This window comes from Somniosus microcephalus, unplaced genomic scaffold (assembly GCF_052327205.1).
Source record: "Somniosus microcephalus isolate GS21.2 unplaced genomic scaffold, FLI_Smic_1.0 unresolved_chr7, whole genome shotgun sequence".
NCBI classification, from domain to species: Eukaryota; Metazoa; Chordata; class Chondrichthyes; order Squaliformes; family Somniosidae; genus Somniosus; species Somniosus microcephalus.
The window spans coordinates 9,354,469-9,371,846 of record NW_028225185.1 but is presented as its reverse complement, the minus strand read 5'-3'; the positions used below and the strand labels follow the sequence as shown (position 1 = coordinate 9,371,846).

Below are 17,378 nucleotides of genomic sequence, written 5' to 3'. Positions count from 1 at the left end.
TGAGAAAAGGCCAAGGTTCACCGAGTTCACCTTCTACCATCCCGGTGATCCCATGATACAATGATAATGGAGTTGTCATGGCAATCCATCCCTATCCACGAGTCTACAACAGACCCAGACCTGACGTGAGCAAACCCCCTGTGGTGGAGAGCTTTACGAAACCACAAGCCCAAAGTCACCCATTCCTCTCAAGCCACGCAACACTCACCATCTGTCTCTGACATGTAGTTTTGACATTAATACACATAGCAAAACACAACACCCAAAGGTAAAATGGAACCAGACCCAATTCCCCGCATTTCTTCCCGCGATTCTCTCCTGTTGTGTTCTCAGTCTGTAAATGATTAAGCATCTCGCTCCTCAGACAAAGGATATCGTCGCTAACAGTATCTCAATTCAAGACATAAGAACATAGGAACTTAAGAAATAGGGGCAGGAATAGGCCACTTGGCCCCTCGAGCCTGCTCCGCCATTCAATAAGATCATGGCTGATCATGGGCTCAAAGCCACCTCCCTGCCCGCTCCCCATAACCCTTCACTCCTTTATCTTGCAAAAATCTTTCTATCTCCAATTTAATGACTCAGCCTCCCCGGCTGCCTGGGGAAGAGAATTCCACAGATTTACGACCCTCTGAGAGAAGAAATTCCTCCTCACCTCAGTTCTAAAAGGGTCACCCTTTACTCTGAAACGATGCCCCCGTGTTCTAGATTTCCCCACAAGTGGAAACATCTTCTCTGCATCTACGTTGTCGAGCCCCCTCAGTATCTTATTTGGTTCAATAAGATCACCACTCATTCTTCTAAATTCCAATGAGTATAGACCCAACCTGCTCAACCTTCCCTCATAAGGTAACCACCTCATCTCTGGAATTAACCTAATGAATCGTCTCTGAACTGCCTCCAATGCAACTATATCCTTCCTTAAATAAGGAAACCAAAATTTTACGCAGTACTCAAGGTCTCACCAATACCCTGTACAGTTGTAGCAGGAGTTCCCTGCTTTTATGGTCCAACCCCGTTGCAATAAACCGATATTGTCAGCTCAATAGTCATTGAAGTTTTATCCCGATCACTTTTAATTACAAGTGAAGTATTGGTCGATAGGAACCACTCGTGTAGCGTTACATTCGAAGAATAATTTATTTTATTTATTCACAAGCATTTGCAAATAAAAATGTTGTTATTAACTGGAGCTGCAGGATGATCAGGAAAGGTTCAGAGAAACACCAAACCGAGAACTCCCTGCTCTTAATGTTTGTCTCACACTTGAATAACACCAATGCAGTGGAATATCTTTACAATACTCAAAGCACGTTCGTTTACATTGAACAGAAAGAGTCTTTGCAAACTCTGGCAAGTGCAGGCAGGTAGTTTAGATGTTTGACGGGAGTCTCCGTGCCTCCATTCTTATTCTCGCAGGCTTTGGGTTCTTTTGTAAGTCCGGTGTCCTCCCTCATCCATCGGATAGAAACCCTCCGGGTTCTCACCCGCGACCCGCCTTCTTTTTTGATGACTTTTCCGAGGCAGCAAATTCCAGAGAGGCGGAAAGTATCTGGTCTGGAGGGCCGCCCTGAGAGAGGAAAATATATTAAACATTGACATTTCAAGATATTTAAAGGCAAGTCAAACTATCTGGTCATGTAGTCGCGTTTCATGGAATCACAGAATGATGCAGCACAGAAGCAGGCCATTCGGTCCATCGTGCCTGTGCTGGCTGTTTTAAGGATCAGAAGAACATAAGGAAATAAGAATTAGGAGCAGGAGTCGGTCATACGGCCCCTCGAGCCTACTCCGGCATTCAATGAGATCATGGCTGATCTGCTACCTCAACTCTTCTTTCCCACCCGATCTGCACATCCCTTGCTTCCCCTAGAGTCTAAAAATCTATCGATCTCTGTTTTGAATATACTCATCGACTGAGCATCCACAGCCCTCTGGGGCAGAGAATTCCAAAGATTCACTACCCTCTGAGTGTAGAAATTCCACCTAATCTTCGTCTTAATTGGCCTACCCCTTATCCTGAGACTATGTCCCCAAGTTCTAGACACGCTGGGCAGGCAGAAACAACCTTTCATCATCTAGCCTATCAAACCCCTTCAGAATTTTGTAAGTTTCTATGAGATAACCTCTCATTCTTCTAAACTCCAGAGACTATAGAGCCAATCTATACAATCTCTCATCATAAGGCAGCTCTCTCACCCCAGGAATCCATCTAGTGAACCTTTGTTGCATCACCTCCAAGTAGACCAAAACCAAATACCCAGACAGAATCACACGCCATCACAGGTCCTGAAAGAAAGTAAGACTTGTATTTCCACAGCATCTTTCATGACCTCAGTACGTTCCAAAGCATTTTGCCACCAATTAAATATTTTTGAATCGTAGTTACTGTTGTAGTGTGGGAAACGCGGCAAACAGTCTGCGCACAGCAAGCACCCACAAACAGCCCACCTGAGAGAACAGACGGGGCCTCAATTTAACATTTCATCTGAAAGACAGCACCTGCGACAGTGCAGCACTCCCTTAGTACTACCGCTCCGACAGTGCAGCGCTCACTCTGTACTGCCCCTTCAACTGTAGCCCTCCCTCAATACCACACTGGGAGCATCAGCCTAGATTTTTGGGCGCAAGTCTCTGGAGTGGGACCTGAACCCATAATCTTCTCACCCAGAGGCGAGAGTGCAACCCACTGAGCCATGGTTGACAACCACACGCACTCACACTCACTTGCACACACAAACAATATCACAAACACACAAACACACATACACGCACACTTCTACGCACACACACGCACACACATACTCACAGACACTCACACACACGCACAAACACACACACACACTCACACTCACACACACACTCGCACACAGTCACACTCACAAACACTCACACGCACACACCCTCACCCTCACACACACATACAATCACACACACTCAATCACAATCTATCCAAAAAATTTCCTTCTTCGACGGCTTACCATAGAAACATATTTTGACTTATTTGTGAAACTATGCTGGGTGTCGTCTTGTTTCTGAATCTTCATAATAATAATTGTGCAAATATATTAAAAACAGTATCTCCGCCGGATGGGAGGCGGGGGGGGGGGCTGTTGTGGGGGGAGTGGACATGGACTCAATGTAGGTATAAAAAAATAGAAAATAGCAAAAAGTTGGAAATCTCAAATAGAACCAGAAACTGCCGGAAATCCACAGTAAATTCTGGCGAAGGCATTTTACCCGGAACATTAACCGATCCTTTCTATTATCAGCTGGGAAAAGGGCTGCAGGATATGTTCTGTTTCCAGTTGGAGCAACGAGTCGATTCGCTGCAAATTAAGACGATCTGGACGATGACCTGCTCAATGCCAATCGCGTGAAATATCCCGGATGCGGCGCATTGCACCCATCCCAGAAATCACCAACTTCCTGGATATGATTGCAACAGGTTCAATGAACTTACTTACTTGAATTGCACCCGGATGTGTCCGCTTCACCTCCATTTGACGAGTGTCACCTGTGTATTAACAGTTAAGAATATGATTTTAAACATTGTCAATTCTGGTTAATCAATAATTAATTATAGATGCACCATGCGCCAATCATCCCCTAATATGCCAATGGTCCACCAATATGCCAATGGTACCACAATACGCCAATTGTCCATCAATATGCAAATGGGCCACCAATATGCCAATGATACCCCAATAAGCCAATAATCACCCAATATGCCAATGGTCCAAAATTACGCAATGGCACCTCAATATGCCAATAGTCCCCCAGTACACCAATCGTCCAACAATGCGTCAATGGTACTCCAATAGGCCAATGGTACCCCAATACGCCAATGTATAGACACGGGCGATCCACCCCCGGTGTCTGGTGTCTATTGGCCATCTAATGCAAATATCAGCATTAATAACCAATAATTAGCCTTTCTATAGGCCCAGCAGACATGAGCACGATGGCAGGATATTTTGATGGCTGGAAATGAAGTTATTGATCTTTGAAATATCCCACAATTGATGTTCTATCTGCACCAACATTTCAATCCAACTCACCCAAGTGTCGCTCATTTCTTCCCGCTCTTGTCGTTCTCTCTCTCAAACTAAAACTATATGTGAACAAAAATGTGAAACAAGCATTACTTCTTGTAAATCCTTGGTCACATGCCATAAATATCAAGAACAGAATTGTGGAAAGGACTTTGAATCAACCTTAAAAGAATGTGGAAAATATTGAAATTGGAGTCGGGGTTAACTGTATTTTGACACAGTGTTAAATACAGTGAGACTGTTACTGATGAACTTTGTAAATGGTTCAGTTACTCACCTTTCCTTGTGGGGTCTCTTGACTCGTTCTTCTGAAACAATTAACTGTAATTAGCATTTAACGCTTCGAGAAGAGAATCACTTTAAACAAACATTTATTCAAATATTCCTGGTAAATGTAAATTCTCACCTGATCTGCCGCTTTTATGATTCCAAATGGAAATGAGGATCAAGACTAGAACCAGGATCACTGAGACAGTTATTGAAACGGGAAGGGTCGGAATGCACCACTCTACAGAGAGAAACACTAAGAAAATGATTCTGGGTGAAATCATTACTTTCTGGGATTCTCTGATGAGAAACTTGAACCAGTTACAATGTAGGAGCATCAAAACCGGGGTGTGAAAGGAAAAACCAGCCAATGCGACTAATATTGGAGAAGTGAAAGTTGAGACAAATTGACAGACAGCACTCTCAGTATTGCCCCATAATTTTAATAATGCACAATCAAATCATACTACTTGAAAACTGAATCATAGAATGATTACAGCACAGAAGGAGGCCATTCAACCCATCGTGGCTGTGCCGGCTCGTTGGTGGAGCTACCCAATTAGTCCCACTCCTCTTCTCTTTCCCCATAGCCCTGTTAATGTTATCCTTTTAAGTACTTATCCAATTTCCTTTTGAAAGTTATTATTGAATCTGCTTCCACCGCTCTTTCAGGCAGCGAATTCCAGATCACAACAACTCGCTGTGTAAAAAACTGTCTCCTCATGTCGCCTCTGGTTCTTTTGCCAATCACCTTAAATCTGTGTCCTCTGGTTCCCGACCCTTCTGCCACTGGAAACAGTTTCTCCTTATTATTCTATCAGAACCCTTCATGATTCATGATTGAACACCTCTATTAAATCTCCTCTTAATCTTCTCTGCTCTAAGGGGAACAATCCCAGCTTCTCCAGTCTCTCCACATAACTGAAGTCCCTCATCCCTGGTACCATTCTGCTAAATCTCCTCTGCATCCCTCTCCAAGGCCTTGACATCCTTCCTAAAGTTTGGTGCCCAGAACTGGACACAATACTCCAGCTGTGGCCCAAACATTGCTTCTGTACTCTATTCCTCCATTAATAAAGCCAAAGAGTCATATGTTTTTTAACAGACTTCTCGACTTGTTCCGCGACCTTCCAATATTTGTGCACAAACACCCCCATGTTTTATGAGTGATAAACTGGAATGATTACCCAATTTAACTGAGGCTTCATAACCCGATTAAACGAAAATATATTCTACGGGTTAAGTGGGGATTGATAAGGGGGGTTCGGGTCTTTAAAGCAGGAAATGAGAAAATAAACGGGTGGAAATGAGCGAGAGTCTGATCCCAACAGACGCGTTCAGCCAACTATTTCACCGCATCTCTTGACTAGGTTCAGGTCAGAAACCGTCCTCACTCCAGTCCATTCCATCGCCCGTCTCCGCCCTTGCCTCAGCTCATCCGCTGCAGAAACCCTCCTCCATGCCTTTGTTACCTCTAGACTTGACTATTCCAATGCATGCCTGGCTGACCCCCCACATTCCATCCTACGTAAACTTGAGGTCATGCAAAATTCGGTTGCCCGTGCCCGCACCAAGTCCCGTTCGCCCATCTCCCCTGTGTTCGGTGACCTACATTGGTGCCCGGTTAAGCAGCAGCTCGATTTCAAAATCCTCATCCTTGTTTTCAAATCCCTCCATTACCTTGCCCTTCCTAACCCTGTAAACTCCTTCAGCCCCACAACCCCCGAGATATCTGCGCTCCTCTAATTCTGCCCTCTTGAGCACCCCTGTTTAAAATCGCTCAACCTTCGGTGGCCGTGCCTTCTGCGCTGTATCTTTCTAAGATGACACGCAGAAATTTAAAGTCAGCCAAGAGCGGAGAAAGTTTTTACAAGACCTGGGACGAAGGGTAACCGTGGCTTATTTCAATGTATTTTATAACAGACTGACCGCACTACTCTCCTGATATATAGATATTCATGCTCATCCCGTGGTGTTGCTTTATTTACAGACTTGAGGCGCTTAGGAGCGAGTGAACTACTTCAACTGACGCTAAAGCTGAATACTGAACTTCGCTATACAGATCACCGACTCACCTGCCACTGTTTTGTGGAGCGACACGCTCTTGGCCCAAGATTTGTCCTTGGAACCCAGCTCAACAATACAGGTGCAGACCCCGCCGCTTCTCCAGGCTTCCCCCGAGACCGTCACATGGCTTCTGATGCTGTAGGTCCCGTCCGGGTCCAGTGTGCCGGAATCGCTCCGTCCCTCGGTCACCTGTCCGGTAACGTTCCAGTAAATAACAATCTGGTTCGAGGAGACGCCAGTGACCAAACACACCAAGGGGACGCTGTCACTTAAATGCGGCTCCCCTGGCGGAGCAAACACCAGCACAGCCGTCTTGGGAGTGGAACTGTCTGGACAGGGATTGGGACACAGTTAACTCTTAGTTTACACCGAATGATATTGCTGTGCATGATCTGAATTCAATTTGGTTTCGCTCTTACCTCCAACCAGCAGTGTGGATCTATTCCGGAGTGGTGCATAGCTACCCCTACCAGCACAGTAATACAAGCCAGTGTCAGCCACCTGCACATCGCGGATTTCCAGGATCAGGATATATTTGGTGTGTCCTCTTTTAGAAGTAAACTTGCAATCGGTCCGATTACAGGATGGGATATCGATTAGTCTCGGGGCTTCGCCCACACGCTGCTTGTACCAGAAATAGCTATTCACAAATTTCACTTCATAATTCTGGTGACATTCCAATTGAAACGACTGGCCGACTCCGACTGTTACTGTGAAGGGGCTCCGAGACAGAAAGGGCTGGGATTCTGCAACTAGAGGGATTATTGTTACATTAGAACTGGTTATTTAGCGATAGAAAGAAGCCGCGTTGAAACACCTCGCCTGTAATTTCAGAACAGTATCATTATTGCCTTCAGTTATTGCTGGTTATATCCATTCTCTAGTTCCCCTTTACTTCACCTTACAGAGGGACCAGAAAGTAAACCAACATTACCAACACCAACTTTCTTTGATATCGCGCCTTTAAAGTAATTAAACGTCCCAAGGCGCTTTACAGAAATTTAACACCGAGCCACAGAATTAGAGTCACACATATTAGGACAGGTGACCAAAAGCTTGGTCAAAGAGGGAGGTTTTATGGAGTGTCTTAAAGGAGGAGAGAGAGGCGGAGAGGTTTAGGGAGGGAATTCCAGAGCTTAGGGCCCAGGCAGCTGAAGGCACGACAGCCAATGGTGGAGCGATGGAAATCGGGGGATGCTCAAGAGGCCAGAATTGGAGGAGTGCAGAGATCTCGGAGGGTTGTAGGGCTGGAGGATGTTACAGAGACAGGGAGTGTGCGAAAATATGAACTGTTAGCTCGGTCACATTTATGCCTTGGTAAACACAGTCCACTTATTTCCAGTTTTTGGCTGATTCCATGTAGGAGTTTGCAACCGTGTCTCACTCACCGTAAGGCCAGAACACGTGGACAATGAGGACCAGGGAAAAAGCTTCCTTGAACATCTTGAGGCCGGAACCACGCTCAGTTATTCCCGTGCTCGCTGCGAACATTCTGCAGTGGGAGTGGGCGCCGCGTGATCCGAGCGCACACAGTTGGTTGCACCACCTTCAGATGCGATGGAAACTATTACGAGCTAAGCCTCTGGGTGCATTATCCTGTTGGATCCCACGCCTCGAGCATTTTACATGTGGGCAGCGTCTGTGCGTCACAGCGGTCAGTCTAATGCAAATTGAAGAGTGGCCATAAAGAGCTTTCGATTATAGTTCGGAGAGGGTGACAGAAAGGTTATAAGAAAGAAATATTTATATTTATACAGCGCCTTTCACGACCACCCGACATCTCAAAGCGCTTTACAGCCAATGAGATACTTTTGAAGTGTAGTCACTGTTGTAATGTGCGAATTATGGTATGGATGTGGGCATTTGTCATTGTTCTGAATATTAAATTCGGCAGTTAACGTTTAGTGGGTGCATGAACAGAGAGCCCTGGGGGTATGTGTGCACAAATCGCTGATGGTGGCCGGGCAGGTTGAGAAAGCAGTTCAAAACAACTATATTCTGGGCTTCATAAATAGAAGCATAGATCCAAAAGCAAGGAAGTTATGATGAACTTTTATAAAACACTGGTTGGGCTCCAACCGGTGTCCTGTGTCCAATTCTGGGCACCGCTCTTTAGGAAATGTGTGAAGGCCTTAGAGAAGGTGCAGAAAAGTTTTAAGGGAATGATTCCAGGGATGAGGGACTTCAGTTACGTGGAGAGACTAGAGAAGCTGGGGTTGTTCTCCTTAGAGCAGAGAAGGTTGAGAGGTGATTTGGTAGAGGTGTTCACAATCATGAGGGGTCTGGACAGGGTAGATAGAGAGAAACTGTTCCCATTGACGGATGGGGCGAGAACCAGGGGACACCGATTTAAGGTGATTGGCAGAAGAATCAAACGCGACGATGAAGGAACGGCAGATATTTGTCCAAGTCAGGTTGGTGTGTGTGACTTGGAGGGCCGAACTTGGAGGTGGTGGTGTTCCCATGTGCCTGCTCTCCTTGTCCTTCTAGGTGGTGGAGGTCGCGGGTTTGGGAGGTGCTGTCGGAGAAGCATTGGCGAGTTGCTGCAGTGCAGCTTGTATGGAGATAGTACACACTGCAGCCACGGTGAGCCGGTGGTGGATGGAGTGGATATTTACTGACTGATATTGAGGGTCAGAATAGCATCAATTACAACTGTGCAAACACCGGGCAATGCAGATAATCAGGACGCGGTGTCACATGGAAGTGCAGACTATAAATGAGGTAAATGTACTCGAGTCTGCTCTCTGTTCAGTTGAATCTACCCTGCGTGACAACTGTCTTCTGAGTGCGGTTGAACATGGTGCCTCACTGTTTGACCTTTCTGTGTGTGAGCGGCTCACCTGCAGAAACAGGAAAACCACAGAGAGCTTCTAGCTCGGCCATTATTTTCCAGCTCAAGTCAGAATCTCGGCCAGCCGTTCCCCAACTCGCTGCACTTTGCACATCTCTTCGCAAGCGGCCCGAGCAGCGTGGCCTGTGGTATTCAGAGCAACAGGCGCGGTCACAGCCAAAGCGTCTCTTCGCTGCCAACGAGCTGTCCACTCTCTGCTTCAAGGCCAGGCTCGCTTCTTTGTCAGTTGAGGTCAGGCATTTCCGCATCACTGGTCAGACATTCAGTAAGGTACTAAAATGGCCTGCTCTATTCAAAACCAATTGTACCAGAAATTCATTCTAAAATTAACATTGATGTAACTTTCTCTTAACTCCCAGTTTCCAGACCGCTTCATTCTTCTGAAGACGGCGACCCTTGACATAGGTTCCATAGGCGCCTTCCATAGAATTACACAGAATGTGCAGCACAGACACAGGCCATTCGGCCCAATTAGTCAGTGCCAGTGCTCATCCTCCACATGGGCCTCCTCCCACCCCTCTTCATCTTCCCCCATCAACATAACCTTCCATTCCTTTCTCCCTCATGTGTTTATCCAGCTTCACCTTAATTGCATCTATGCTATTCGCCTCAACCACTCCCTGTGGTAGCGAGTTCCACATTCTCACCACTCTCTGGGTAAAGAAGTTTCTCCTGAATTCCCTAGATCTTGCCTGCCCCACAAGTGGAAACATCCTCTCTATGTCCACCCTAATACACCCTTTCATAATCTTTAAGACCTCTATCAGATCACCCCTCAGCCTCCTCTTCTCTATTCAATCTTTCTGATGGGCATAACCTCTCAGTTCTGGTATCATTCTCGTGATTCTTTCCTGCACCATCACCAGTGCCTCTATACCCTTTTGTTCATATGGAGAGAACTGTGCACAGTGCTCCAAATGCCTTCTAACCAATGTTCTCTACAAGTTTAACATAACTTTCCTGCTCTTCAGTGCTATCCCTCTAGAAATGATTCCTAGTGTTTTGTTTGCATTTTATGGCCTTATTAACCTGCGTCTCTGCTTTTAGTGATTTGTATATTTGTTCCCCCAGATCCCTCTGCTCCTCTAGCCCATTTATAGTCTAATTTTCAAAGGAGTATGTGGCCTCCTTATTCTTCCTACCAAACTGCACCACCTCACACCTATATATATTGAAATTCATTAGCAAGTACACGCCCATTCTGACATTTTTGAAAATTCTTCTTGTAGTTTTTCACAGTCCACCTCAGTATTAACTGTACCTCCCAATTAGGAGTCCATTACCCAATCCAAGTCCCCATTCTTTATGTGTGGGCGGAGACAAAGCAAAACCAAAGACTGCATTTGTACAGCGCCTTTCACTTCCTCAGGGCATCCCAGGCTGCTTTCAAGCCAATAACGTACTTTTGAAGAGTAGGCAATGTTGTAATGAAGGAAACGCGACAGCTAATGCGCGCACAGCAAGATCCCACAAACAGCAGTTAATTAAATGACCAGATCATCTGGTTTTAGTGATGTTGGTTGAGGGATAAATATTGGCCCCGGGACACCAGGGAGAACTCCCCCTGCTCTTCTTCCAATAGTGGCCGTGGGATCTTTTACATCCACACACAAGAGGGTAGACAGGGCCTCGGTTTAATGTCTCATCTCATGCGGCAGTGCGGCGCTCCCTCAGTACTGCCCCTCCGACAGTGCGGCGCTCCCTCAGTACTGCCCCTCCGACAGTGCAGCGCTCCCTCAGTACTGCCCCTCTGACAGTGCGGTGCTCCCTCAGTACTGCCCCTCTGACAGTGCGGCGCTCCCTCAGTACTGCCCCTCCGACAGTGCGGCGCTCCCTCAGTACTGCCCCTCCGACAGTGCGGCGCTCCCTCAGTACTGCCCCTCCGACAGTGCGGCGCCCCCTCAGTACTGCCCCTCTGACAGTGCGGCACTCCCTCAGTACTGCCCCTCTGACAGTGCGGCGCTCCCTCAGTACTGCCCCTCCGACAGTGCGGCGCTCCCTCAGTAGTGCCCCTCCAACAGTGCGGCGCTCCCTCAGTACTGCCCCTCCGACAGTGCGGCGCTCCCTCAGTACTGCCCCTCCGACAGTGCGGCGCTCCCTCAGTACTGCCCCTCCGACAGTGCGGCGCTCCCTCAGTACTGCCCCTCTGACAGTGCGGCGCTCCCTCAGTACTGCCCCTCTGACAGTGCGGCTCTCCCTCAGTACCGCCCCTATGACAGTGCGGTGCTCCCTCAGTACTGCCCCTCTGACAGTGCGGCACTCCCTCAGTACTGCCCCTTCGACAGTGCGGCAGTCCCTAAGTACTGCCCCTCCAACCGTGCGGCGCTCCCTCAGTACTGCCCGTCCAACAGTGCGGCGCTTCCTCGGTACTGCCCCTCCGACAGGGTGGTGCCCCCTCAGCACTGCCCCTCCGACAGTGCAGTGCATCCTCAGTATTGCCCGTCCGACAGTGCGGCGCTCCCTCAGTACTACCCCTCCCACAGTGCGGTGCACCCTCAGTACAGATGCTCCGACAGCGCGGAGCTCCCTCAGTGCTGCCCCTCCGACAGTGCAGTGCTCCCTCTGTACTGCCCCTCCGACAATGTGGCACTCCCTCAGTTCTGTCCCTCGAACAGTGCGGCGCTCCCTCAGTACCGCCCCTCCGACAGTGCGGCGCTCCCTCAGTACTGCCCCTCCGACAGTGTGGCGCTCCACCAGTACTGCCCCTCCAACACTGCAGCACTCCCTCAGTTCTGTCCCGCGAACAGTGTGGCGCTCCCTCAGTACTGCCCCTCCGACAGTGCGGCGCTCCCTCAGTACTGCCCCTCCGACAGTGCGGCACTCCCTCAGTACTGCCCCTCCGACAGTGCAGCACCCCTTCAGTACTGCCCCTCCGACAGTGCAGCGCTCCCTCAGTACTGGCCCTCCGACAGTGCGGCACTCCCTCAGTACTGCCCCGCCGACAGTAAGGCGCTCCCTCAGTACTGCCCCTCCGACAGTGCAGCACTCTCTCAGTACTGCCCCTCCGACAGTGCAGCTCTCCCTCAGTACTGCCCCTCCGACAGTGCAGCACTCCATCAGTACTGGCACTGGGACTGTGAGCCTAGATTTTGCGCTGAAGTCTCTGGAGTGGGACGTGAACCCACAACCTGCTATCACTGAGCCGCAGATAAATGTATAGGCATCACACTTTGCCCAAGGATATCTGGTTGCTTTATACCTTTCGTCACTGAAGATTTGAAATAATTTAACAGATTTTCTGATCAAAAATGAGTTAATGCTTGCAAATGCTCCCACTTGATTGATAGCGTGGGACTGCTGGCATGGGAGGAGACCCAACTACACCCGTTTTCTTTATTTCCCCTTTTGTAAAACTATAACCCCGCTCAGTTTGCTCAAGAGAGCTATTTTCATTTGAATCAGTTTGTATTGTTGAAATCACCAATTGGCTGGAACATCACGCTCTGTTTATGAGGCTTCACAGAGATTGGTTAATTGCAAACTTTTCAAGTTTATATATAGTGACGGAGATGCAGACAGAGATCATGAAAATAGCGAGATATAGAGATAGAGAAAGATGGAGGCACAGGCCTTGAGGTAGCGATTGAGGCAGAGACAGATATAAAGATAGAGATGAAGATGGAGGTAGAGATTGAGAGAGAGACAGAGATAGAGATGGTGATATATATAGATAGAGTTAGAGATAGAAAGATAAAGATAGATAAATAGGTAGGCAGATAGCTAGATAGAGATAGAGAGGTCTAACCCTGACATATTAATGCTAATTACTTAATTTGTTAATTATTGAAATACAATTTTTCAGGGTGTTTACATAGAGCCTAGCAGTTTAAGGGGAATATATGATTGATAATAATTCTCCGCTGCAAGTGCATCTCTGGACTGAATTATATTTGTTGTGCACTGACTTTAAATTTGCCCCAAACACCAAACATAGCGCAATTTATTCCATTATATGTTTTTACTCGTCCAATATCAGTCGCCTTGGCTGGTTTGTCCTTTCACACCCCGAGTTTGATGCTCCTACATTGTAACTTGGTCAAGTTTCTCATCAGAGAATCCCAGAAAGTAATGATTTAACCCAGCAGCATTTTCTAAGTGTTTCTCTCTGTAGGGTGGAGCATGCCGACCCTTCCCGTTGCCATAACTGTCACGGTGATCCTGGTTCGAGTATTGATCCTCATTTCCATTTTGCAATCATGGCAGCGGCAGATCAGGAGAGAATTGAGGTAGTTGCTTTAGAAGAACGAGTCAAGAGACCCCACAAGGAAAGGTGAGCAGCTGAACCATTTCCCTCAGTAACAGTCTCATTGTATTTCGCACTGTGTCAAAGCCAATTAACCCCCAACTCCGATTTCACTGGTATATTTTCTTATATATTTCACGTTCTTTTAAAACTGATTGAAAGACCAGCCCACAACTCTATTCTCAATATTTATGTCACGTGACCAAGGATTCACCAGAATTAATGCTTGTTTCATATTTTGTTCCTGTACAATTTTAGCTTCAAAGGAATAATTTGCCCCGTGAACAGAGAGCAGACCGCAGTCTACGTCATCTTAATTTCCATCCAATCCCCATTGTCGCTCCGAGTGGGAACAGAGCGAATCCATCAACCGCACTGGCATCTACTGATAGAAATGATCAGTTAATGTTTTGGGCATAATGCCTTCGACAGACACTCAACCGCAGCGTCATTCCAGCAGTTCTTGTTTATATTTCAGGTACACAGAATTTACAGCGTTTTTATGATTTCTACAGGGAGTCGAGGTCCCCCCAGCCCACCCCGGTGGGGTGATTGTTTTTAATACTTTAGCCACAGGAATCATTATGGTGATGCAGAAATGCGACGAGCTTCCTGGATAATTGTGAAGATAACACAAACTATGTTGGTAAATGGCTTCCATGGTAAGTTGATATACAAAACTTAAGATTGCAATTATGTACGTGTGTATGTCTGTGTTTATATGTGGGTGAGTGTGTGTTTATATTTGTGCGTGTGTGTGTGTGTGTGTATATATAAGTGTGTGTATGTGTTTGTGTATATGTATGTGTTGTAAACAACCACCACCTAGACAGAAGGGTGTGTTGATGTGGGGGGTGGAGGACACAAGCACAGTCACAAGATTGGTAAATGAAAAACAGCAGTTAGCTGTGTTTTATTTTTAGAAAACGGGGAGAAAAGGTTCACATCTGGCAAAATCGAAAAAACATATAACGTTCAAAAAGAAAAATGAAGAAAAAAACCATCACCCGCCCCGGGGTGGTTAGGAAGGCAGTCCTTATATCAATTTCCTCCAAAAAACAATAAGCCAGGGTTACTTTACCACTGGATCTTTCTCAGCCGGTCCAGGGATCATATCAGGCTCTCAGAACTGAACAGTATTCCACCCGGGTTCAATAGCAGATCTCTCTGTGGCAGCTGTAAGCCGGTTTTCAACAGCAGTCTTGGCTTTCTCCTCAGGTCCCTGTCCCTGTCCAGGCCCTCTCCTCAGGCACTGGCCCTGAAGGGATGCACTAGTTTGCCTTTTGAACTCCTGAGCTAATGGGTAGATTTGCTTCAGGTGTGTTGGAGGTGGGTGTGGCCTTCACCTGAATTGGAGTGAGAGGGGGACTTTGGCTCCATCTGGTGGCCACTTACCGTCCATCCACCACAAACCGCCCCCATAGCTCACATATCCACCCCCCTCAGCTCCGACCTCCGGGAAGGGGCGCAGGCAGGCCAAAGGGCCTCCTCTTTTCTGCTTTTAGTTCATCCTCTATTTTTTCGGAGTTTTCTGTTGCTGTTTTATAACGAAGCACCTGTCCTTCGAGTCTGGCAACATTTTGTTCAACAGTGGCAATACCCTGTTCTGCCTTAGACAGTTTCAACTTGCACTCACTCAACTGCCTATTCGCATCTCTCTGCATTTCAAGAATTTGTAGATATGAGCAATTTTCTAGTCGATCAGAATCCGTGAGCACATTCTCAATCTTAGAGTTCTTCTGTCGTTCCTCTTCCAACTGCAATTTCAGCTTTCTGATCTGTGCAAGTAATTCTTCCTTTTCATCGGCCAGTTTCTTTAGCCGCACATCTAGTGGTCCATCTCCTGCACCTTCAAGCACTTGAACGGCCTCTTGAGACTCAACTGTAATCGCACCAACAACTGGTTCATGGTTTACATCACCATTAGGTGTGCCTTCTGGGATTATCACCAAACCGTGTTTCTCTATAAGCTCGTCTCTTTGCCAAATACCCTCTTTTAGTTCTTCTACTTTATGTTGTGACACACTACACGTATGTTTTTGTCATTCCAGATTCTTAGATTTTTCCTCATTTTCTCTATATAGCTCTGCCATTTGCTTCTCCAATTCCTCAATAACATCTTTTAGTGTGTCCACTTGGTAGACGCGGTTAGATTTTCCATTGTCTAGTTGTGCATTGGAGACCTTAGCTTTTTATTGTATTTCACTTCTACTTCTGATAAGGAATCTCGCAATTCACTGAGTGAAACATCTGGATCCAGAATGCTACTCGTATCCCCACTCCCTCATCGAGAGGAGGATCCCCCAAATGAGGCCAGTGTCACTGCTGACAACCCTGCAACTGCATTTCGAGAAGCAGGCCGAGAAAACGATTCAGCCTTCTCATCCAACTCTTTCTGCTGCAAACGGACCTCCATCGCTCCACCAACGGGTTTTCAACAATGTGTGCTTTATCCTCCCAGCCACCAGAGGGATAAAGCCAGCATTCTCCACCATATATAATCAACCACCACCTGGACCGAAGGGTGTGTTGCTGCGGGGGGTGGAGGACACAAGCACAGTCACAAGATTGGTAAATGAAAAACAGCAGTTAGCTGTGATTTATTTTTAGAAGACGGGGAAAAAAGGTTCACATCTGCCAAAATCCAAAAAACATATGATGTTCAAAAAGAAAAATGAAGAACAAAACCATCACGCGCCCCCGGGGTGGTTAGGAAGGCAGTCCTTACATCAATTTCCTCCAAAAAACAATAAGCCAGGGATACTTTACCACTGGATCTTTCTCAGCCGGTCCAGGGATCATATCAGGCTCTCAGAACTAAACAGTATTCCACCCGAGTTCAATAGTAGACCTCTCTGTGGCAGCTGCAAGCCGGTTTTCAACAGCAGTCTTGGCTTTTTCTTGGCTTTATTATCAGGTCCCTGGCCCTGTCCTGGCCCTCTCCTCATGCACTGGCCCTGAAGGGATGCACTAGTTTGCCTTTTGAACTCCTGAGCTAATGGGTAGATTTGCCTCAGGTGTGTTGGAGCTGGGTGTGGCCTTCACCTGAATTGGAGTGAGAGGGGGACTTTGTCTCCATCTGGTGGCCACATACCGTCCATCCACCACAAACCGCCCCATAGCTCACAGTGTGTATGCAAGTGTGTGTCTGTAAGTGTGTGTCTGTGTGTATGTATGTGTGTATGTAAGTGTGTGTAAGTGTGTATGTGTGTATGTGTGTGTCTGTACGTTTGTGTATGCTATAACGAGACGCTGTTGCTGTCTGTCTACGCCACTGAGCAGCGAGCTTGGCCCACTGAACTGGCAAACAGCTTTTTCATTGAGGTCCCAGGCACACGCAGACTCTTTGCTTGCCGGTAGGGGCGCCATAGCAGCGGTTTCCATTCTATTAAACCACTTTTACTTTTTGTTTTGACTGGTCGCACTGTAGCACCAGTTAGTGACCGGGTTGTTGGAAATTTCCCACAAGCAAATTAAAAAAGTTTCCCTGAAACAGAACAACGCACTAGAAGTTTGTATTGGTCAATTGTTATTTTTTAATTAGATTCCAGCATGATTTTTTGATGAGGAAGAGGATTTATCCCAGCGAGATGCTGGATATGGTAAAGATGTGTCCAAACATCCTACCTCCTAATTGGCCCGCAGGTCCCTCAAAGAAGTTCTTGATTTTAGTGTATATTTATGTTGGCCGTTAGGGGCGCTGTGTCGCGAGTTTCCATTCAGAGTATATTAAAACCAGGCCCCACCATTCGGAGTACTGTGCATTCTGACCAATTTAACTTCGGCTAATTAAGTAAACGGGACTATTTGAATAACGGTACATTAATTTTGCTTAATTCTTGAGAGGTTTTATTCACTCCCGTTATATTTCTGAAATAAAAGGTTGGGAAAC

At 46.8% G+C, this 17,378-nt stretch overlaps 1 protein-coding gene and 1 pseudogene across 1 annotated transcript; both read right to left on the bottom strand.

Moving 5' to 3' along the window:
- Nucleotides 1–1,187: 1,187 nt before the first annotated feature.
- LOC147086482 (Ig heavy chain Mem5-like) lies at nucleotides 1,188–7,832 on the bottom strand. Its single transcript, XM_085978570.1, has 8 exons — nucleotides 7,778–7,832; nucleotides 6,809–7,141; nucleotides 6,398–6,718; nucleotides 4,462–4,563; nucleotides 4,333–4,363; nucleotides 4,062–4,114; nucleotides 3,468–3,517; nucleotides 1,188–1,576 (listed from the first exon to the last, which is right to left on the bottom strand). The coding sequence occupies exons 1-8, from the start codon at nucleotides 7,830–7,832 to the stop codon at nucleotides 1,484–1,486; spliced, it is 1,038 nt and encodes a 345-aa protein (XP_085834696.1). The 3' UTR covers nucleotides 1,188–1,483.
- Nucleotides 7,833–14,928: 7,096 nt separating this feature from the next.
- On the bottom strand, nucleotides 14,929–15,902 carry LOC147086481 (leucine-rich repeat flightless-interacting protein 2 pseudogene; annotated as a pseudogene).
- Between the last annotated feature and the right edge of the window lie 1,476 nt (nucleotides 15,903–17,378).

Excerpts from the sequence above, each read along its gene's own strand:
- LOC147086482 (XM_085978570.1), bottom strand. The coding sequence starts at position 7,832 with ATGTTCAAGGAAGCTTTTTCCCTGGTCCTCATTGTCCACGTGTTCTGG. Across the intron at positions 4,364-4,461 it reads TCATAAAAGCGGCAGATCAG|AAGAACGAGTCAAGAGACCC; the intron begins GTGAGAATTTAC and ends TAATTGTTTCAG. Across the intron at positions 4,115-4,332 it reads AAGAGACCCCACAAGGAAAG|TTTTAGTTTGAGAGAGAGAA; the intron begins GTGAGTAACTGA and ends GTTCACATATAG.